The sequence below is a fragment of the Sipha flava genome, unplaced genomic scaffold (genome assembly GCF_003268045.1).
Source record: "Sipha flava isolate LNK unplaced genomic scaffold, YSA_version1 80_pilon_pilon, whole genome shotgun sequence".
In the NCBI taxonomy this organism is placed as follows: domain Eukaryota; kingdom Metazoa; phylum Arthropoda; class Insecta; order Hemiptera; family Aphididae; genus Sipha; species Sipha flava.
The window spans coordinates 1-25,248 of NW_020273622.1; the positions used below are offsets into that span (position 1 = coordinate 1).

The 25,248-nt window shown below is 31.2% G+C and overlaps 2 protein-coding genes across 2 annotated transcripts; one reads left to right on the forward strand and one right to left on the reverse strand.

Annotated features, from left to right (window-relative positions):
• The first annotated feature begins 794 nt into the window (after positions 1-794).
• On the forward strand, positions 795-8,174 carry LOC112693027 (translation elongation factor 2). The gene is made up of 14 exons (XM_025567901.1): positions 795-1,227; positions 1,287-1,495; positions 1,666-1,790; positions 1,853-1,961; positions 3,494-3,607; positions 4,026-4,172; positions 4,231-4,332; positions 4,392-4,530; positions 4,598-5,055; positions 5,117-5,326; positions 6,551-6,733; positions 6,826-6,958; positions 7,585-7,709; positions 7,780-8,174. Exons 1-14 carry the CDS (start codon positions 810-812, stop codon positions 7,846-7,848), a joined length of 2,541 nt encoding a protein of 846 aa, XP_025423686.1. The 5' UTR covers positions 795-809; the 3' UTR covers positions 7,849-8,174.
• Positions 8,175-11,241: 3,067 nt separating this feature from the next.
• LOC112693077 (zinc finger protein 474-like) lies at positions 11,242-23,440 on the reverse strand. Its single transcript, XM_025567975.1, has 6 exons — positions 23,160-23,440; positions 20,980-21,611; positions 17,991-18,110; positions 17,405-17,506; positions 15,435-15,645; positions 11,242-11,632 (listed from the first exon to the last, which is right to left on the reverse strand). Exons 1-6 carry the CDS (start codon positions 23,281-23,283, stop codon positions 11,481-11,483), a joined length of 1,341 nt encoding a protein of 446 aa, XP_025423760.1. The 5' UTR covers positions 23,284-23,440; the 3' UTR covers positions 11,242-11,480.
• Positions 23,441-25,248: the final 1,808 nt, after the last annotated feature.

Consider the following 25,248-nt stretch of genomic DNA (forward strand, 5'->3'; position numbering starts at 1 on the left):
GAAGTGTTAATAAAAGGCATAGCTTTGAGTTCGCAGGATTTGTTATTCCTAACCTACAAATCTCGTTACGTTCACAATAGTGTCGGATATTTGTCTTTGTGTTGATTTTCATATTTATGATATATTGCGACTTGTTATGCGTCTAATTTATAGTTGCAGCAGCTTAATGTCCTAAAATATATCTTAAGTCTCCTAATACTCATCTGAAATAATTAGTCATTTTTCTTGTTACAATCAGTTTATTCCAAAATTCGATTTAAATAATACTTTTAAAATAATAGATTTTTAAATTATTAATTTTTAATCGCTCAATTTTGATGATAAGTATATAAACTCTTGATGTTGTATAAAATTACAGTATTCTTCTCCACGTCTGTGATATTGAAAATTGTTAAATTGTTAATATAAAAGATTTTAGTAGTGAAGCATTTTTTTATACATAAATATGTTCTATTAATTAATGTTTCACAATACTTGTTGACATAATGGTATTTAGAATATTTAGTTCATTCTTAGTATTTCTAATAAACTTGATAATATACTTATTAATGATTTGCGGATGATGACTTTCTTAACTTACTTGAATATTTGTGGAGGGAAAATCTGATTTAATGAGTCTGACGGAATCATTTTAAGAATTAACCTTAATGAATGATGACATATGAATTATCCTGACAAATTTATGGAGGGAAATACTGATTTAATGAGTCTGACATGAATTTAATGTAACTTTTGTTTTTTTTATTGATTGGAATTTCTAAATTTACTTGCTACCTATTTTCTTTCATACTTAATGGTTTTATTTTTTAATGCTTAAGGTGAACTTCACGGTAGATGAGATCCGTAAGATGATGGACAAGAAGAAGAATATTCGTAATATGTCCGTCATCGCTCATGTAGATCATGGAAAATCAACCTTAACTGACTCTTTGGTATCTAAAGCTGGTATTATAGCTAATGCTAAAGCTGGAGATATGCGTTTTACTGATACTCGTAAAGATGAGCAAGATCGTTGTATTACCATCAAGTCAACTGCCATTTCCATGTACTTTGAATTGGGAGAAAAGGATTTAGTTTTCATCAAGAACCCAGATCAACGTGATCCTGAAGAAAAAGGATTCTTGATCAATTTAATTGATTCTCCTGGTCACGTTGATTTCTCTAGTGAAGTTACTGCTGCTCTGCGTGTTACTGATGGAGCTTTGGTTGTTGTTGACTGTGTTTCTGGTATATATAAAAATAATTATACGTTTATGTAAAATGTACTCAATTTTTTTTTTCCAAAGGTGTGTGTGTACAAACTGAAACTGTATTGCGTCAAGCTATTGCCGAAAGAATTAAGCCAATTTTATTCATGAACAAAATGGACCGTGCTCTATTGGAATTGCAATTGGAATCCGAAGATTTGTATCAAACTTTCCAACGTATTGTTGAAAATGTTAATATCATTATTGCTACTTATTCAGATGACAGCGGTCCTATGGGTGAAGTCCAGGTATATTAAAATATATAATGTATTTAATTATTCAATCTTTATGATGACAACTATTTAACCTATTGATGTTCTATGAAATTTCATTACCCTTCTCCACGTCTGAAAGATTGAAAAATATCTGAAATTGCTGTACTTGGCATTTTTCAATATTAATTATGGATGTCTTTTAGGTTGATCCTAGCAAGGGAAGTGTTGGTTTTGGATCTGGTTTGCACGGTTGGGCTTTTACCCTAAAACAGTTTGCTGAAATGTATGCTGAGAAATTCAAGATCGATGTTGTCAAGCTTATGAACAGGTGATCATTCTTTATTTTCTTATTTGTTAAATTGCTCTTAACTTTCAAATTTTACTATTTAGATTGTGGGGAGAAAATTTCTTCAACGCCAAAACGAAGAAATGGGCTAAACAAAAGGATGATACTAACCAACGGTCATTCTGCATGTACATTTTGGACCCTATCTACAAAGTAAGCAAAATATAGAACTAACTGTTCAAATGAGACAATATATTTTATAGTGTAAAAATTATTTAACTTATGATGATGTTCTATGCACACCAATGCTCCTGATATTGTTGTGATGATATTTTAAGAACGGCCGACTGAAGTTATATTTATCTCTTTATTTAAAATGAATTGTTTTTTTTGTGATGATGTTCTATGCACACCAATGCTCCTGATATTGTTGTGAAGATATTTTAAGAACGGCCGACTGAAAATATTTACAATTCATATTTCCTTATTAGTTAAAGTAGTTTTCTTCGATTTCAGAATTTATTACTCATGACTAGGGCAGAAGTTAAATTAGGACTTGAAGCATTTGCATATTAGTTTTGCACAGTCACAAAAATAGCAGAGTATGAAAGAAATATGTAGCACATTTTTTTCTACAAGTGCTTGCGGATCGCCAATAAGACTATTAATTTGCTGTAATTTTATTAATTTTATTAGTAGATAGATATTCGTTTATGATAGCTCATCATCGCCCCAGTAAGCTAAATGCATTTAATGAAGAAAAATTTAATTTATTTTGCATTGGCGATGGCATAAAATATTTTGATATTGGGTAATTGCTTTACTTATTAAAATGCTATTCATTTTATTAAGACTTTGAAATGAAAGTGCTGAAATAAATTTTTAAGTGCATATTTTAGGGTTTTTAAATGCATAAGTGCTTGCATATTTTTTTGATTTTTTTAGAGCTACAAGTCCTCTGCCCTACTTGACTGTTCTATGGATACCATTATCCTTAATATTTCTGTAAGACTATATTTTATGAATGGTTGACTGATGTTATTGTTTGTCTTATGGATTAGATTGAGTTTTTTTTTTTTTTATGATGATGTTCTATGCACACCAATGCTGATATTGTTGTGAAGATATTTTAAGAACGGCCGACTGAAAAACATTAATAATTCATATTTTCTTTATACATTAAGTTGCTTCAGTTTTAGAATGTATTACTTATGACTATATTCTATGCAAATCAATATTCTTGTCATGACAATATCTTATAAATGTTGTAAGTGTGTTTTTCTTTGAAAAATGGTTGACAGTGATATTTTCTCTTATACTTTATGTAAGAATAGCTATTTAATTTTGAGTATTATATATTAATGCTGTAATTATATACCTATGATGTTTATCACAGACCTGTTCTTAATAATCTTTGAAGACATTTTTTTTATCTATCTGATGGTTTGTGAATAGTATATATATATATATATCAGTTAAATACTTCATATGTTATAAAATTTGAATAAATTGCACAATTTTTTTCTAACTTTTTTGGTTGTCCTTTAAAATCGCTTACTTATGTATATTTTTAATATATTTATTTCAACTGTCATTAGGAACCAATGATGATTTATTATCACAGACCTGTTCTGACATCTGTTGATGAAATCTATTTTTAAACTATCTGATGGTTTGGTAGTATTATGTTCTATATATTCAATATTTGTTGGTTTTCTTAATATTTATTAAATTTATATTTTCAGGTTTTCAATTGCATCATGAACTACAAGAAAGATGAAGCTACCGAACTTTTGTCAAAGCTTGGAATTGTATTAAAACATGAAGATCAAGATAAAGATGGAAAAGCTTTGTTGAAGGTATAAATCATTTTATTATGTGTATGTATATATCTATGGTGATATTTTTATTAACTTATTTCCATTGAATCTATGATATATTATTTATAAATTACATATTGTTCTTTTAGAAATTTAGTTGAACAATTTTTTTTTTTTTAACAAGTAATCATTTTAATTAACAATGATGATAAAAATTTATTCTGAAACAAATATATTTGTTGATACACTTATAAACCCTTCTCCATCTGAGTATTAAAATGAATTAATTTTTTCATACTTGTTTAAAATAATAACTTAAATATTTTATTTACTATGATGATAAAAATGTATTCTAATAAAATATGTTGCTATTAATTTTTGTCCATCTGAATCGAAATGAAATATAATGCTATTATATATTATACATATTGTTTTTAATGCCATTTAACTGATATAGGTTGTTATGCGCACCTGGTTGCCTGCTGGAGAAGCTTTACTTCAAATGATAGCCATTCATTTGCCATCACCTGTTGTTGCTCAAAAGTACCGTATGGAGATGTTGTATGAAGGACCTCATGATGATGAGGCTGCTCTTGGTGTGAAGGTATTATTTTGTTTTCTACTTACTGTTTTTTATTTTTAATATTTTATTATAAATATAGAACTGCGATCCTGATGCACCTCTGATGATGTACATCTCCAAAATGGTACCAACATCTGACAAAGGACGTTTTTACGCTTTTGGACGTGTATTCTCTGGAAGGGTAGGTTGAGAATTCACATTGCAATTTAAAATATGTATATAAGTTTTGGTCAAATTTAGGTTGCCACTGGTATGAAAGCTCGTATTATGGGACCTAATTATACACCAGGAAAGAAAGAAGATTTGTATGAAAAAGCTATCCAAAGGACTATATTGATGATGGGACGTTATACAGAGGCCATTGAAGATGTTCCCAGTGGTATATTTTTATTTCATAAATTATTTATTAACATTGTTGTCTTATATTGTTTGCATTTTATTTGTAGGTAACATTTGTGGATTGGTTGGTGTTGATCAATTTTTGGTAAAGACTGGTACCATCACAACATTCAAGGATGCCCACAACATGAAAGTTATGAAGTTCAGTGTATCTCCTGTTGTACGTGTTGCAGTAGAACCCAAAAACCCTGCTGATTTACCCAAATTAGTAGAAGGTCTTAAACGTTTGGCCAAATCTGACCCTATGGTGCAATGTATCATAGAAGAATCTGGTGAACATATTGTTGCTGGTGCTGGTGAATTGCATTTGGAAATTTGTCTGAAAGATTTGGAAGAAGACCATGCTTGTATTCCAATTAAGAAATCCGATCCAGTTGTTTCCTACAGAGAAACTGTTAATGAAGAATCCGAAATCATGTGCTTATCAAAATCTCCTAACAAGCATAACAGATTATTCATGAAGTGTCAACCATTCCCAGATGGTCTGGCTGAAGACATTGAAAAAGTAATATTTTAATCAATCTAATTTCCTGTACTGAAATAATATATTACATTCTTTTATTTAGGGCCAAGTCAACCCAAGAGATGAATTCAAAGCTCGTGCCCGTTACTTGGGTGAAAAGTATGAATATGATGTTACTGAGGCTCGTAAGATCTGGGCTTTTGGTCCTGATGGAACTGGTCCTAACTTATTGATTGATTGCACCAAAGGAGTACAGTATCTTAATGAAATTAAGGACTCTGTTGTTGCTGGTTTTCAATGGGCTACCAAAGAGGTAACAAATAATGTTTTTATATGATTGCAATGATGATACAAGTATTATTCTTTCGCGGTTTCCACCAGAGGACTTATTTCTTATGACGGTTGAAAGTGTCTGAGCTTTGTTCTTATAATATTTAATGTAAAATTTTTCTATATTAATTACCATTAATGAAACTGGTACTAAGTTAATAATTCCTACTAAATTGATGAAAAAAATTTAATTTTTCTAAATTATATGCAATGATGATACAAGTATTATTCTTTCGCGGTTTCCACCAGAATATTTTCTTATGATGGTTGAAAGTGTCTGAGCTTACAATTTTAATTATATTTATAGTTTCCATATAGTATATACATTTCGCGACATCTCTAACTTAATACCAGTGATTTCAAATGTATTAAAATAATTCTTTACAACTACCCTACCATAGTATTTATTCAATATTTCTATTAATATTTATTTATTTTTAAGAAAAAAAATTTCTTAATCATATGCTATGATGATACAAATATTATTCTTTCGCGGTTTCCACCAGAGGATTTTGTTTCCTGTGATGGTTGAAAGTGTCTGAGCTTGTTTATAGATAGGTGATTTTTTAATTTTAGTGTACAAAATATTCTAGAAGCAAATAATTTTTAATTGTGGTTTTCTTTTAATGATGATACAACTATTTATCTTTCGCGGTTTCCACCAGAAGGAATTATCCTTAAGATGGCTTGGAAGTGTCTGATTTTTTTATAACCCTTATATATTTTATATATAATTAATTCACTTATTCAATGATGATTCTTATATTATATCTTTCGCGGTTTCCACCAGAAAGATTTTGATCTTAGTGATGGCAGAAAGTGTCTGAATTAATACAAAGTAAATAGTGATGATAAATATTATATAGTAACAGTTCCTAAATTGGAAGGTGCAAGGCAAATATTTATATTGTACTGCCATGTATTTATTATTCAATCGACAATAATTTGCTTATATTAAAATAAAAAAAAAAAAAAAATGTTTTGTTGGAATGTTAGATTAAATTTTTTTTGGAAATGTGCGACTCAAAAAGTTTAGAAATCATTATTATATAGACTTTACTATGATAATTATTATGTTTTTTCCAGTTTTCCCTAAATGTTCTTGATGGTTGAAAGTGCCTAATGAATTAAATCTTAACAATTTTCATTAAAAAGAATATTCTAGTAAATATATATTTCAGTTATAACTTATTTATTATTTTTACAGGGAGTATTGGCAGAAGAGAATTTGCGTGCTGTTAGATTCAACATTCATGATGTTACATTACACGCTGATGCTATCCACAGGGGAGGTGGTCAAATCATTCCAACTGCTCGTCGTTGTATGTACGCTTGCATCTTATCTGCTCATCCAAGAATTATGGAACCTGTGTACTTGTGTGAAATTCAGGTATATACTTGATAAAATACAAATACAAATTTGTGTTAAACAGATAAAAGTAATATTATGTGCTTATTCATTTATGAATTTCAATTTTTTAGTGCCCTGAAGTTGCAGTAGGAGGTATTTACAGTGTTTTAAATAGACGTAGAGGACACGTTTTTGAGGAAAGTCAAGTTGTTGGTACGCCAATGTTCGTTGTTAAGGCATACTTGCCTGTCAATGAATCTTTCGGTAAGTCAAATCTCATTTAAAAGCATTTAATATTTGTATATTCACTTGGTCACAATTTGCCTCTTTCATTTTTTTTTTTATCAATAAAGTGAAAGACTTTCCTTTTGTGACAAAGAAAATGTGTATGTCGCTATGTTCTTCAGGTTTTTATCTGATGCAATACATTCATATTACTACATTTTATTAAAATATTAAGTCAAATGCCACAATTTGCCTCTTTTACTTTGATAAATGAAGTAATAGACTTTCCTTGTAGTGGTAAATCAAAATTAGGTTTATGTCGCTATATTCGTCAGATTTTTATCAGATGCAATACACTCATATTACCATAATTAATATGTTTTATTGATCAAGTTGATATAATTTATTTACCTTCCTGCACAAATGAATCACTCTGTAGTTGGCGGGCGGGTTTTTATTCATTCGTTAATAAAGACAGTGTTGAAAGTGCACATGGAAGAAAATTAATTTTTTCTCAATTCATTAAAACGCTGTCGCAGAACCGCTATCCTTATGTTCAATTACGATATTAAGCTATGATGGACTGAAACATTTTTTAAAATTAATTTTTTTTAAAACGTTATGTATTGTATTTAATACAACTTAATAAAATTTTATTTTTGTAGGATTTACTGCTGATTTACGTAGTAACACTGGAGGACAAGCTTTCCCACAATGTGTGTTTGACCATTGGCAAGTATTCCCTGGTGACCCATGTGAAACTGGATCAAAACCATATGTTGTTGTTATGGTAAGTTTTTTTCTCTTAAAATATCTAAAAATGTAATTTTGCTTTTATTTATTTAATTTTTTTTTTTTAGGATACTCGTAAGCGTAAAGGTCTTAAGGATGGATTACCAGACATCAATTCATACCTTGACAAATTGTAAACATAATATTAGCTCTAAAATCGCCGCATTTTTTTTTTTTTTTATTATTATTATTATTTTGAATATTGTTAATTGCAATAGTATGAAAGACTCTATGTTTTTATTTCCAACAAATGTTATGATTTTAAATTATAAACAATTCTTGTTATTTTCTGTAATAACAATTATTAACTTTCTATATACGACTGTAACATTGTATCATTTGATGGTTCCATTTTCAAAACAAAATCATGAATTTATTGATAATATTATGTGTTGCGTCAAGTGTGTTTGGTAATGCTGTGCATGACCCTAAAATACCTAATAAAAACAAATTGATATGAAAATGATTTTTTTTTCTTTTTTTTATGGAATTTTACTTCTTATTTTTATAGCTGCCATTATAAAAAATGTGATAAGTAATTCTAAATGCAATTTCACGAAAATTGAAATTTTTGAAATTAGCTTTTCATATATAGTATGTAATATTTATATCTGTATAGTGTTCTTATTTTTTACAAATAAAAAAAATTATGACTTCACTTTGCTCATGGCTGTTGTCATTTGAAAATAATAAGTATTTTATTAAATACTAATATTTTAAATCATTAATTAATTATAATTCAATATTAATTTTTTTTTAATATTTATAAATGTTGGCCTATATTTCTATAACATTTAATTTGGAACAGGTACTTATAAAAATCTCATTATTGTCACTATTTTTTTTTATGGGGAGAAACAGACAATTGATAATAATGTTAACTGTACACTTGCGTGTTTATTGGATTAATTATTGCTTAGGTAATAACAATTTTTTACCAGCCCTAGATGATTGAAATCTACATACTCTCAGAAGTGACACCTATTTAATTTGTAGTACAATATGTATTATGACTGATATGCAAGCATTCGCATGGTTAGGTCGCAGTGTTGTATACATCTAAAAGTCTGTCAATCAAAATTGAATATTAGAAGAATCACATATTGATGGTATACGTTAGTGCTTCTGAACCTTTTTCAAACTGCCGTCCCCCTTAGATACAATATGTTTTTCAACACCCCCCCCTTCACTTCATTAAAATAGTATACATAAAATGTTTATGATTAAGTAATAAATAATATATATAAATATAAATATAATAAAAATAAAATGTAAAATCTATGTTTAAATATAATTTAAATGTTTTGAAATGTATTGATCAGTGGTTGTACTTGATGATTCAAAGCCAATTTTTTTAAGTTTGGTTCAAAGTTTGTGAGATGAAGGCGTAAGTCTCCTCTTGATGATGTTTAGTCGATTTCTTTTTTTTTTTTATTATTAGATAATAATGCACTGCCACTATTATATGTAGTTTATATTTCATAATCACGAATTTATTTTAGAAATCGATAAACGGAAAACAATTACAGATAAATTTTGGCACATTGCTTTGAACGGAAAAAAAGTTCACCGTCCCCAAATCACCCGAAACGAGCTCATCGTCCCCCGTTGAGAAGCACTGGTATACGTGTAGGTAAATTTATTACAAGTATAAAATGAACAATTAGTACCTTCTTCACATAACATGGTTTAATGACTTGCTCACCTATTCCAATAAGATACACTCATCCCCATTGTTCTAATATAATTTATCGTAACATGTAATTTTATGGGTATTTTAATACTTTATTTTTTATAATCATCCATGATATATCAATAACTTAATATTTCATGGTGTGAAAAAATTTTAATATCAAATTACTTTTGTTAAATTCTTACAAAACATATCTCTATTTTCATAAGGTGGGTATCTTTCAATAGAATACAATAAAATCGCTGTTAGGTACTTGATTATGTAATGTTTCTATAAGAACATCAAATGAAAATCATTTTTATCTTGTATAACGTTTTACAATCGTTTCTCGCAATATAAAATATTTTCGATCTCGGATTGTGTTACAATCCAAGCTAAGCTTGGAGACGGAAGTTACCCGTTTCCGCTAAAAAAAGTTTGGAAACCATTGGTTTTAATTTTTAAGCAATATTGAATATATGTTCTGGTATGTATACAGAGCCGTGTCAAACATTTCAACGCCCTGGGGAAAATTTTTTTCTACGGGGCCACTGGGCACAGGTAGCATATTAAGTGCAGATAAGGGCGCCCCCTTACTTTTAAAGAACTACGGCGCCCCGGGGAAATTGCCCCCTTTGACCCCCCCCCCCCCCCTTAACACGGCCATGTATGTATAAAAGACTGCAGCAAAGGGCCTTGATGGCCTATATTAAGCAACTAAAAAAAAAAATGTATAAAAGACAATGACATTTGTAATGTATATACCGATAACTTCGATAATTGTTGATAATCGTCGATAACGAACAGAAGGATACATACACTATATCATAGTTTAAGTTTAGTAAAATAGGTAAAACGATGTTGATTTTTGATGGTTTTAAAAAAGTTTTCGGTTATACGTCACAAACAAATGTAACTCGGTAAAAATGTTTCATGAAAAATTGTCGGGCCAACATTTTTGAAAAAGATAAAGTAATACTTGAAACAAAATGTACGTTTTCTATTTACGAGTAATATAAATATATTGGATTAATTGGTATTAATTCGGAAGTATCGGATTGTTTTTCTTTTGACTATATGTCAGACATCCCTAATGACAGCAAATATGGTAAGTACGCCGATTATATCTTAGAAAACTATATTGATGAAAATTTAAAATTTCCGTCAAGTATGTGGGCTTTACATACAGCGACATTACACAGAATAACCAACAATTATCAACATCTTTTCATTCTCATTTCAATCAAAAAAAGTTAACAAGGCTTGAAATGATATAAAAAAAAATTCCAAGGAACAAAATATTAAAACGTTTAAAAACTACAGAAAATGCATTACAAAAAAAAAAAAAATTACAGTGAAATTAGTAAGTAAACTTTTGTCAAAACTATTTATTTTAATTATAAGATTTTTTAAAACCTAACCTATATTTACGAATGTTATTTTTTAAAACTTGACATCTACTTGTATTATAATTTATATTTTTTAATAATGGTATCTTTTTTCGATTAATATATTATTATTATTATCCAATTGTATTAAAATTTATATAAGAATATGTAACAATTGTACATGGTTCCCAAATAGTAACTGGCGGAAACGAGATATGCCCTAGAAGACATCTTCCCAAGGGTCGGTTAAAATTAAAAATTTGAAAGGATTAAATCGTCCGACAAATTCATGTTCCTCGTTTTTGGCCAATGGTTCCCTTTTAATTTCCCCCCGGAATTCGCAATCGATAATTTTTTTACCATTACATTATTATTATCCTACCATCGCTTTTTGATGATTGGTCGATGACAATATCATTCCGTGGCAAAGCTTTTCATTTCGAATGTAGGATTGAGAATCAAGAGTTATGTACAGTATTTATATGCATAAAACTATATTTATTACACAATATTATATATATCTATGCGATTACATTACGATATCGTTACGGGTACGTCAGGTTAGGCGAGGATTATTAATCGTTAACGGATCTCCTCGTAGGTGTACCTAACACGTTTGACGTGTGTCGAATGTTTTAATAATAAATTGAGAAAACTAATAATAGGTACACATTAAGCAAGGTCCGTTCGTTCTACCGCTCATCGCTTCTCATTTGTTCGTCATTCCTTTGCAACTCCTCTGGTGCACTTCCAACCGGTCCGGGTCGAACGTCCGTTTGCACAGATCGCACGGCACGAGCTGCGACAAATACGACTTCCAGTGTTCTTCTCTGGTGGCTTCGTGGTCCACTTTGCCCGTCACTGCAACAATCCGCACGGCGTTACTGACCAGCACACAGTAGATTTTATGCGCACACCTTATACCTTTTGTTATAAATAATAAGCAACGAGAATAATCGCAATACCGACGACGTGGCGTCGTTTCAAATACGAACGAGAGGTTCACGGGCTATTTTTCGTAGCCTGGCTATATCGCGGTTTTCTTATCGTTCTAAGTCTATTATCGCTAAAAATAATATTAATTATTGTAAATCGTAGTATGCTACCCGTTTCATTTTCGTTTTGCGAACTCTCTTTCCCACGCTCTTTATACATTTATTAAGGGTATTGGGCAGTTAGTACGGTTGATATGATTGTTGGTTTTCGATCTTAATATATTAGGTATTTCTTAAGATATTTACTTTGAACAAACACTTTTAATAATTCACAGTATAATATTCAATAATTTATCTTCAATACAAATAACAAACTGATGTCAAAGGTGTATCTCTACTATATATCTTGATTGTCTCTGAATAGTGACTGCTCGGGATGCCCTAAGGATAATAATATAATGAAATCATAACATAACAAAAAAAAAAATTAATGTTTACCTCAATTAATTATTAAAAAAAAATTTGAATTGTATTTCCTAAAATTGTATATTAATTATTATTAAATTTTGTATTTATTTTCCAATAATTAAAATAATATATGTAGGTATCTTATATTTTTATATTTTTTTCATGTTTCATTAGAAACAATAATTGTGACAACAGTTTTATGATTATATATACTTGATTTTTAATAAATGGGTAAAATGTATTTTTTTCTACTGTTAAGCCTTCACTCAAAAAAAAAAAAAAAAAAATAAAAAATACCCATTTTGAATAACAAGGAATCTGGTGTAAAAATGTACATGGTACCACGTGTTACTTGAATAGGAAACAAAAGAGTAGTTATTTTTTTATTTATGTATTCTTATTTCAAACAAATTCAATTGTTGTCAGAAAAGTGAATAATTATGTTAGAAAATATGTATAAGTACCTTCAATATGTAATTTTATTATTACAGGAAAAGTAATAATTTTAATGATAAAAAACCGTGATAACCAACTCCGAAAAATAGCTCGCCATGGGCGTCCCCAGACATTTTTCTAGGGGGAGGGGCAAAATTAATTTAAAAAATAAATGAAATTTTTTTTATATATTTTATTTATTGTAAATTATTATATTTTGTCATTATTAAAATTATGAATTAAAACATTACAATTAGATAGGTATTATTATTACAACTAAAACATTAAAAAATATTATTATACATCATTCTTTTTCATTAAATATAAATTGGAATTTTACCAATTTCTGTGGAAATAACATTATTCCAGGAGGGGGCAAGTGCCCCGTCTTGCCCCCCCCTGGGGACGCCCATGTAGCTCGCTGTGCTCCCGCGATCCTCTCGTGTTTTGTTTGATATCGAAGGTTAATTAGAGATGATCGGGCGCAGATTTTAAACTATAATTTTTTTTGGTGGGAGGGAGAGTATTATTTTTTCTAAACTACAAAAAGATAATATAAGTGAATTATTAATTAAAATTGGAACTTTATAAATAATTGTTAATTTTTTTAATAATTATCATATTTTTATTAGTTCGTCAATCAATTTATAATCGCTATTATTATTTTTAGAAGTTTGAGGGAAAATTTGATTGTATGAACAAGCTGTGATGGAATTTAAATCAGGGGTAGCTCGTCAGAGGAGACTTTAAAACTGCGTCTCTCCATTAAAAAAAAAACAGCTACTAGTAAATAATAACTAATTAAAAATAAAAATGTATAGAAATATTTTTATTTTAATTAAAAATATGTTATGTCGTTTTTTATTTACTATTATAAATTGAAGGCCACAAAATCTAAAACCTGTAAATAGTTATTTCAATGAAAATACTAATTTAGTTATTTCGACAACGGTCGCCGTTTCAGTGAAACTGACGCCTGACATGTTCAATCGTAATGGTTTGGTTTATTGGACGGGGGAGGAGGGGAGAATAAGCCGCGTATTGTTAAAAAATCATGGGTATTCTCAAATTAAAATAGTTTATGGAATACTAAGCAGAGAAATAAGTGACGAAAATTAAGGCATTGTAAATTTGTTATCTGAAGACTTGTTTTAAATAAATTAATATTTAATTATATGTAATAAATAAATTATAAATTAATAATCCTTAATCTTGCCTGTGTAGTAGAAAGAAGTTTTTATAAGCATGATGCATAATATCAGAACGGTTAAATCTCGTTTAATCGCCCGAACGGATAATAAGAACGCTTCGATGGAATCTGAATCCGTACGTATGAGATGTACAACGTCGACGGTTGGGGGCGTCCTATACTCGTGTTGCCTTAATATCATTCGACATCCTTTCCAGCTCCCCATTTCCAACGGATCTCTGGTGTTCAAATAATAACACCTACGTTGGTTCAACATTTTCAAACTCGTCATTATGTCCGTTTGGAATTCAAACGTCCTCTGGCAAATCGTGCTGCGCACCGTCGTCCTGTGCTGACCGTCTCGGTCATGTTTCGGACACTCGTAACATTATTGCAACACTATTGTCTTCTACGGTCGGCCTTCATTTATATTCACATCACTTGCTGTAAGATGCTAGACACTCCAGCCAAATCCGTTATTCGTTCAAGAGCCCATCTCGCCTAAGTCCTGAAGATATTAACTGTCCAAATACAACATCACAACTGACGAAAACAACTCAAACTTTTATTACTATAGGAAAAATCGTTGACGCTATTTTTTTCCTACGCTCATCGCGGTCCTCAGACGAATAACTTTCGTAATAGCTAATGCTTTTGTTTTATGCACTTTGCCTTTTAAATATATATATTTATATTTCGTACTTTTTACTTTTTTTTTTAGTTCATCAATTATTAACTTGGTGTCGAATTCTTATGAAACGAAATTAATGGGTTTTCACGTACAAATAAATAACATAAACATTATAAAACGTATGTATTACTAACCGCGGTTATATTATACTAATGATAGTACTCCACTGACGTTCTTAAAGGCGAATTACAACACTACCGTTAGTTTTATAATAATGAATACAATTGATGGTGCGTTTAGCCAAAGATCGCCAATGGTCACGTCATGTCGTCATGCATCATGTCTCCCGCGTAAGTGAGATTATTAGCATTACACGCACGTTATCGATTGTTCTCGGTGTTTAATACGATTAGATAAATACGTACGGTATTATAGTATTGGAAGTGTTTATTTATTTTATTGTTCCGTTTCTTCGCAGCCGGAAGAAATAATCGTCGTAACGTCTTCGTGACCGTTAAGATGTGGGTTAATATTTAAATAATTATTCTAATAATGTAATAGGGCGGCACTTTTACGACTACGGAACCCTTAGGAAATCGTTTACGTTTTGTGGATCACCGAAGCCTCTGACTCCGGTCTCTAACTCCTTTTAACTTCCATTAACCTTGCCAATGCACCAAAAAGTGTTTTGAACGTGATTCACGATTGTCGTTTACTACTCTCAACGTTCGCAAACGCCTCGAATTCCGCGGAACCGGGCACCGCGATTATGGGGTTGGCGAAACAGGCAGTCGTCAAGGGCGCAACAAAGTAAGGGTGGGGAGGGCGCATTATTATAAAATAGGCGCCGAAACAAAACTCGTCGAAGGTAAGCCGCGGTGAAGGTGGTCGGTTACGGGGCATTGCGAGCAATCCAGGGCCTCGGGGAACCGTTGTTGATGCGCACCGGACGGTCGCGTCGTGTGTTACCCCGTGCACGCGCAGCAACGGAATCGCGTTACGTACCTTCGTCTACGATCACTTCCGGTCTGGTGGGCACCGGTCTCCGGAGATGCGGCGGCAAGCCGTCGTTCTCCCGGGTCCACTTGACCAAGCACTGCGGTTCGTGTATGCCCACGGACGCGGTGCCGAACAGCCGTCCGCACACGTAACACGTGGCCAGCTTCTTTTTCGGTCCGTCCATGGTCGGTTTGACGACGGGCACCGGTTTCCGGACCTGCGGGAACAACGGTTGCGTTAACATTCGGTCGTGGACGTCGCGCGCTGACGATTACGGCGAGCATGTCCATGATAGGTCCGCGATTCCCTCTCGCACCATCGGGAGTTGGGAGGGCGGCGTGTGCGCGCAGGTTTACTACTGCTTTCGAGGACGACTTGCGCGTTTTCGCGAAGCGCCCGACCGTTCGTCTAAACGTTTGAACATGTCGAAGGATATTATTATTATTATTATTATCATCGTATGGTCGAAGGATAAACGTGCGTAAACTCGTGTGTCCGGGGAAGATGTGAAAACGTTCACTTGGCGTTATGTGCGCGTGTGACGGAAATCGTGAGAACCGAAAAGAATAATACCACAAGAAAATAAACACGTATATTAAATAATCTATTGTCCATCCGTAAACGATGGGATAAAATTTAATTTCGGTTTGATTACATTTTTATTTCATTTAATTTTTTACTAATATTTTCACTCGATTTTGTTGACGGTACAGACGGTTTAATAAGATATTCAATATTCTAAAGTTTATTTCGACTCATTCGCAGATATGCAATTAAATGAAAATTTTATTCTTTTTTACAGATACATAAAGTGTTTTAAACTTTTAAGTGACTAATATGTGTTTTTATTATAATCGCTTAAGAATAATATTCTAAAAAATACTTTTTTTAATTACTACCTGTAATAAAAGAACAAATCTTATTCCGTTTAATAATTCTAAATTATATTGTTTTTTAGTTATTTTCTATGAAGAAAAAGATAAATATATAATAATATTTAATGATTCGAAAGCTTTAAAAGTTCTTTTTAATCCAAAAAAGACTGAATTGATTCGTTTTGCATATGTTTAAGTTTGAATACTTTCAATTTTAATAAGCTCTATAAAGATAATTATAGACGTAGGGTTTTCATTTATATCAAATTGGTTAAATCGAAAACCACTATAAGTATTTATGTAGGTACCTACATGTATCAGCACTTATGTACTGATAATAAATAGTACTACATTTTAAACCTAACTATTTTAAGTTTTCTCGATTATCAACGAAAAATAAAAGAATACGATTTTTTATTAAGTTATATCACCTATAGTTTAAGTATCTCATATTATATTCGAAATGTGTGGCACCATTTACTTTAAACAATTTTACCTTTAAGTCGAACCACATCATTTTAAAAAAAAATAATTAATTTGAAAAAATTATATTTACCATATCAAATTATAAATATGTATATTATAAAATGAACTAGACACTTTAGTGTGAAACAAAGTATTGAAATATGCGAAGTTCATGAAATAACCAATTGCATCATTAATAAGTTATTATAATTTATTTGTTACTCGAAATACGCACTGTCTTTATATTCACATACATAGTACAATCATATTGTACAATACATATTATAATCTGCATAAGTGTTGGTGAAATTATGTAATTTCAACATATATGTGGGAATTAAAAAATCGAATTCGCAAGGTTTGGTCTCCTTAATTGTTTTATGTAATTTTTTTAACTGATATCTTATGGAAAATAATAATGCTATTTAATATGTTATTTAACATTTTTTAGAATAAGAAATACGTTTCCTTGAACACTTTTATTTTGCAATACCCATTTACGATGACTAATAAACGTTACGTATACGTTTAAATTTTAACTGTGTTGCAACATCACTTAATAAATAATTACAAAAATGAATTATGTGAACTCGATAGATGTTTATTGATCATCACACGAGTGAAAAATAAACTTACCGGTACGATTTTTTTCTTGGATTCGATACAAACTCGGGTGTGGGCTTCGAGTCTGTTTGCTAGGAACTTCCGTTGACAATAATCACATGGCACCAAATTCGACTGCAATTATTATTGTTCGAATTATTTGAGATGTATTTAAAGTCGTATGTATTAAGTCATTAAAATTAACAGATTGAATAATGGTTGATCTAACATTGGTTGATGTAAAAAATAAAATAAAGTTATCTTTATGGAAAACCCTTATCACCACCATAATATTCAGGTGAAAATATTCTCATTGTTTGGCTATATGCATATAGATGATACATTTATGTACACCTCCGCGTGTAAACCGATGTTTGGGCGTACGGCTCAAGTACAAAAATAACCAGTTGGCTGTTAATAGTTGACTATACCATAAATGAATTAACTGCATCATGAGTCATCATGACTTATGCCCACTCGTTTTCATTACACCGTCAGTGTAGTCAGTTCATCGAACTTCAACTTTACTACAGTATCGCGTGTGAATAGCTCATATATTATATAGTCTCTAACTAGAAATTTAATAATTGTAAACATATGTGAGGTATGCATATTTTACCTGAGTGGCTTCCCATGCCAACTGATTCCAGTCATCAATAGATATATTTTGGGTTTCTGGTTTTTGCGGCAGAGTTCTTTGTAAATGTTCTGGCAATCGAGAATTTTCTAGAGTCCATTTCTGTTTGAAAAAAAAGCAACATGTGTGAGCTGTATAGGAAAAAGGCAAGCTACATCACGGCTAGGGTGGATTTATTTTGATTTGAAAGTTATAATAAATCATGGCATTCAATAAACCAAGTTGAAAACAGCTCTGTTTCCAACTGAAACTTAACAAATGTTTGAATTTCGAGATTTTTAAGACATCTCAGATTTAATTTAAGAACGAATAGTTTAGCCATAGACTCTGAAATACGCACTTTATCAAAATAAATTCAAACAATTAACGTAGGTATTAATAATATAAATTCGATTAAAATCTTAGTTACATCTGATAATGGCAGTAAACAAATTTTCGCTCAAATCATTAATAATTGTGTCTGTTGTTTATATATTTAATAGAAGTATTGTTGTAGAACGTAGGTCGCAAAATTTCACCGCAGAAAATATTTAATTTATTCTGCGGTTTCACCGTCTAAAAAAAAATTAGTATAGTCTGCGTACGTTTGAAAAAAACGTAATTACGCATACGAAAAACGAATTTGAAAATAAAAATAATAACGCACATGAAAATAAAATCATAACTTAAAAAAAAAATCATTAGCTAAATGTTATAGTCGTGTGTTATTATCGGGAGTGGATTTTTTTATACAAATGTATTATTTTAGTATATCTATTATAAAAAGGGTATTTAAAATAAAATATCAACTACAGTTATGTCACTTATTTCTCTCTATTCGATTCGTCTAAACAGCTAAAAATGTTTTATATTTAGTTGAATAATTACTGATCGGTTGAAACAAATTGATTAGCATCTTTTAGAGGTGTGTTCGCTATATCGAATTGAAAACGTTTTTTACTTTTATAGCATGTTAGTAATCAATTAAATAACCCGATATTAGCTAATACGCGGTACAAGCAGCAAAACATAAAAACACTGGATTTTTACCCGTCGAATGTGGATATTCGATGTTTTTATAAATACATTGAAATGTTTAGAGTGATAACGGGTTTTGTTCGGTTTTGTAAATAATTTCATCGCACGAGTGATTTTATTATTACGGCCGCCGACATCACAGTCAAACGATGATATATCGTAACGATACAAGTTCGTTTCGTCAACATGGCTGCGGTCGAATGTCGGTAATCACGTGAGCAGATTATCATAGTACTTTCGGCGGGTGCGTATTAAATCGAATTAAATTGGAGTTGTGCGTTGTATATTTTTGTATCGATACATGCACCGGTATTATAAACACGTTATTGCGAAAACAGTCGGTCGCGCGACATCCTCTTCCAAACAATGGGAGTAGTGCTCCGAAAACCGTATATTTTATATAGACGTATTACGGGACTTCCTGGGCCGACTGTGCCACCAGGTGCGCACACCCATCGTTATTGTTGTGCTCTCACGTCGGACGCATTGTGTTTTGACCGTGCAAACCTGCGTGTACAACATAGTAATCGACCTCACGGCGTTTGGTGCAGCCGGTGCGCGGCACTGAAAATAGCGGAACGCGGTGTAGGTCGAAACGAAGCCATAAGATTTGTAATTTTTACAAACGAACTTTCCCGCGCACGATAGAAACCCGGGAAAACTGTGCGAACGAACGCGTTTTTAATTCCGCGCACTTCCCACGTTTAACCTATATTATCCGATCGGGACACACGTTCAAGGTGTATCCGGTGCCGTTAGTGGTTTTTCAGTCGAATAAATTTTACTATTATTATTTTTATTTATTTATTTTTTTTTCATATATTTACAAAATATACAAATTACGCGTGGATAAAAACACGCGATGGTTTAATGTCAACCAGGTTACCGCCGAAACTCGTGTCGAACACAATATTATTATTTGTTAGAAATAACAAGCGGAATACGGATCTCGTGTCGAAAGGTTGAAAAAAAAAGAATAAAGAAATATTAATAGTTGTTGTGAAAGGTTAACTTAATGTTTTGATTGAACTCCAAACAGTTATTATAAATCATGTACTCTTTTAAAATCTTCGTATCAAATAGTAACGCATATTATTATCAATTATAAAGTATTGTAACAAAATAATCCATCAATATCTACTTGAAAATGTTTTGAAACGTAAAAAGACGAAGAAAATAAGAATGGAAAAAAGCCGACGAAATATAATGGTCGTCAACTATTTCAAGTTCAAGGACACAACTTAATAACTATACAAATGATAAATCGAATATTTCGTTTTATTTTTTTTACGTACCAATAATGCCCAGCCATTTTCGCTTCACAATAATTTTACTGCGAAGAAGAAATAACGTATCGTATTTCGTATTCCTCCCATTACCGTCCGATCATTTACGACTGCATTTCGCAGTCTGATATATCTAATCGATATGTCCGCACGATAACATTAAACTTTCGTCGTGTCCAAAACAAACCTTCAGTCCCGTTTAAGCATCACGTTCACGTCGGCCGATCGTTCCCGAAACATCACGTTTCCGATCTCGACGAAACATTCGAGGTCTCATTGTACTCCAGAGACAACAATTATGCAGTACGACACACTTTGTGTAATACGAAATGTTAAGCGTTTAGAACGAAATTAAAAAGTTATATTCTCTATATTATGGTATTTGTTTTAAATTCTACATTTTTTTATTAAATTATTTTACATATTTTTAAAATTTCAAGATGTACTATCAGCAAAATCTAAAATACCAATATTTTAACTGTTCCACTCATTACTGTTAACATTTGAAAGGGGAGTATGATAAAATCCTTGAGTGTGCAGTACGAAAAAATAAATATTTTAGCCTCCGGTATTCACAGTACGAACTCCTGCGCGGTGGCGCGGGAGAGAGGGGAAGGAGGTAGTGATAATTTTAACCAGGTTCGTAATCGTATTCCGTTCGATCCTACCTTGAGGCACTGGGGTTCGTGGAACGGCAACGAAGCGGTACCGAATTCTTTGCCGCACAGATAGCACAGCACAAGCCTCTTCTTCCTCGCCGAAGCCACGGCCGTCGGCACCCAGTTTTCCGGCCGATATTCCCCGGGCGCCGGATCGGCCGACGGCGTTTTCCCCTCGCCGTCGGTTCCCCCCCGGTCGCTGTCGACCGGCGGCGACGGCTTTTGAACGCGTTGCCGGACCGGCGGCGTCGGCGCCATCGGTTTCACCTTGACCGGCAAATGGCTCCTTCTGATCCTCGGCGTCTGCTTGGACACCTCCGGCAGGCTCAGCACGCTCTTCCGGTCCTTGGTCTTGACCCGGTACGTCCGGCTGTTGAAATGCTGCTGCTGCTGTTGGGCGGCCGGGCGGCGCCTGCAGGTCGGCGGCCGCGGTCCCGTCGCCCCGCTCTCCGTCCGTCCGTCCTGCAACGGGGGCGGTTGCGGCGGTTCGTCCGACGCGGCCGCGCCCGCTGGTCGCCTCGGCTCCTCGCCAGCGGCCTGTTGCTCCTGTTCACCGGTTCCCATTGGTGCGGTCGACTTCTTCTTTTTCTGAACGGACGACTTCACCGCCGAAGTCGCATCCTTCGAAATGTTCTTTAGCCCTAAACACAAGCACGCGCGAGCACACGTTAATTTTTCCTCGTCAACCAACAACATCGGTTTTGCCAAAACATTTTATGATCCGTATCTTACCGCACCAACATATTCTCCGGTGACATTACCGTAATGCGTCGACGCACCGTATATTAGTTGATTCGAAACACTTAAGTAGTCAACGTTTTAGATGATTCGAAAGAATAATAAATTCCCATTTCAGCACGTAAACATTTTTATTTTTATTTTTTTCGAACTAATGCTCAACATTTTATTACAATACGTATACGCGTTATATTATCGTTTATTATTTCACTATGTAATCGATTAAATGTTTTGTTTGCGTACACTGTTACTCTGCACTTGCATTTTCATAGACTTTTTTTTGTACACGTAATTTCGATTTAGTCACGGACTACGTTTATTACATTATTATGGACGTTATGGAGAATATATCGTTATTTCGTTATTGTCCTAATACAATATAATTATTGTTGCATATTTTTTCGAATAAATTTTTAGCCAATTTTGACACAAATAGGTAGCACGTTACCATGGTTAACGTTTTAGTTTGTTGATATAAAAAAAAATCAATGTTCTACTAACTATTATTCATAATTAAGCATAATACAAATTACACTTGAGTTTTCAACAAAGCTTTTAGAATACTAACAAATAACATACCTAATTGTTTAAACAAATTTTGTGAATAATGCCCTGTAGTTTTACGTCAACTATATATTTTTAAAAAGTCTGATTTTTAAGGTTATAATATGTATAATCTAGACAGATGTATGTGATTGTAACAGTACACACAAAATATATAGAACACATATTCTGCCTAACTACACTAACTAACTGCATAAAAATAAAAATAAATATAGAAACTAAAGTTATCATGTATTTTCGCGGAATATCCAAATTTCAAAATACGTATTATAAATTTATTTTTAACGTTTTATAGTAAACGTTAAAAAAACGTAATTAAACAACAAATATGTATGGTATTCGCTTTATTTACAGTGTAATACTGACAAGGTGAGTTACTTTGTTAAAACATTTTTTTTTTTATTGTTATAAATTATTATTTAAATTAAGAGGTTTTTAGTAGAATTGTTTATAATTATTTAATAAATTACCATAGTTTGTAAAATTTAAGTTTTATTTAATTAATCAAACATAATTAAACTCTTAGAATATTTTAAAAAATATTTCGATTTTTTTTATTAAATTATCATTGCATTAATACATTGTTTGCGCATTAAGCTATTGCTTAAAATATGTCCAACTCATTTCGGAGAAATAAAATTAATTAAACATGTACAAATTTTATACTGAACAATATAAGTCTTATTAGGTGATATAAATTATTTTCTATACAATTTTTATTTTTATAAGGCAAACATCATTAAAAAACCTGTTTTATAATATAATGTTTAATACTTTTTATCAAAATGTATTAATAATTTATGACAATGTGTACACTTAAATACAATTATTTTAGATAATAATATCTATAACACCTTATAATATTAAAATAAATTTTATTCACTAACTTGAAAGCATCATTTTCTTAAACATGGTAGGAAATTTTTTCGACTTCAACGTTGTAGTTGTAGTAGTGGTAGTAGTAGTTGTATTATTATCCACAGATTTTTCCATATAAGGTGTCTTAAACATTGAAAATCACTGTTATATTAAACAAATCAATAATTTTTAAAGTTGATCATTAAATAATTTATTTTTAATATTTTTTATTAAAAATAATTTAGATACATAAAAATAGTCGCCATCAACAAACGTCAGTCTGTGACTACACGCAAAACGTAACTGAAAACACACGAGTACCGGTAGCTCATGGATTACGCCTTTCGCGTTCTGTAGGTAGGTATATATGTTATATTCCGCAGAAACAATTTATTTAATTTCTTTGAAATAAAAATAAAAAACTATCTGGTTAAAAGAAATCTGCATATTTTTTTGTGTCAAATATAATTTCTAGTATTTACTACAATGTTTTATAATAAAGTATGTAACATAAATAATCAAATGTTTTAGTATTATTATATATAAATTCGTTATAATTTTCACGCAATTAAAATTGAATTAAACAAGTTGAAAAATAATGTGATATAGGTTACTATATATTTATGTGTATATTTTATATACAATATATTAATGCAATTGTATCATGTATAAAATATTAATGTTTGTTCATTGTTAAAAAATAAAACAAAAATAAATCACTTAAATTTTCTTTGTCAAATAAGAACATTAAATGTTGTTCGTTATTATGTTGTTATATATTTGTGTTTATATTAATATTATTCATATTTGTTTATATTATATAATTATTTATAGATTATATTTATAGTTAATAATTAGCAAAAAATTAACTCTTCAAAAGTTAGTTTGGGGCTGTAGAGAATAGAGTGAAATTTTTTATTGTTGTGAAATTATTTCAAATCTTCATATGTGCTCGTAAAATTGCACGAAATTGTCCAAAAACCGTACATCATGTGTTGTCATAATTAAGAAAATACATTTATTTAAGCAATCGTAAATTACAGGTATTTATCAGAATGATGTAGACACTCATGGCTAATATTAAAAATGTACATAATGTAATAAAATAAATCAATAAAATAAAAATATGTTTATTTGGGAAAAGAACCAAACAATGGTTTCATAAATATTAAAAAATATTGAATTAATCTGACAACACTAACATAATCTGCATACTGTACATTACCCACGTTCGACCACAGGCCACAGTTCGCCCTTTACCAACTTTACCAATAAAATGCTATATAGTATATGTCCATTTAACTTATATATAAATGCATACATAGTATTTATACAAGAATCTTGATACGTACATTATATATAATTTTAAGTATCGTGTTGCCATTCACGAAACAAAAAGAAATAACGGTTCGTATTAAAGTCAGAACGTACACCGCAATAAATATATACAATTTAACAAGGTAAACACTAAACATATTAAACCATGTATTTTAATCATTTGTTTTACATGCTATATCCATTTGTCACGTATACATTTTATTTAAACAGTTTGTGGTTTACGTTTCTTAATATATCTATATAAAAGCAAATTATAGCAAATACATATATTTCCAAAAGTTATTTGAAAATACGAATGTTCGAAAAAAATAATGCCATCGAGTTTAATAATAAGTATAGTATAGTAAGAATAATTATTTTTTAGGTAATATAATAAAAATTATATAATTGTTTCAATTTATGTAAATCACATAATTGAGATTTTACAGTAATGTTAATTATATTCCACAGTTAATACATTTCTTAATAAATACATTTTCGAATTCGATAGTCAATGTGGTAAAAACTTAATATGCGGTTGAGGTTACGGTTAAAATTTAGCCGTTGAATAGATTAAATTATATGCCAATTATTAATTTAGCTCTATGTACATTAAATATAAACTATAAGTAAAGCGCGTTTTATTTTATATACGAAAATATTTTTCCACCAGTTTTTATTTAAAAAACCAAACCAAGAGATTAGGAAGACTATGGAAATCGGAGAACACTCCCCTCTCCTCTTAGGTACTTAAAATATATCAATGGTTACTTACGTAGGTTACCTACGTCCTTGGTCTAT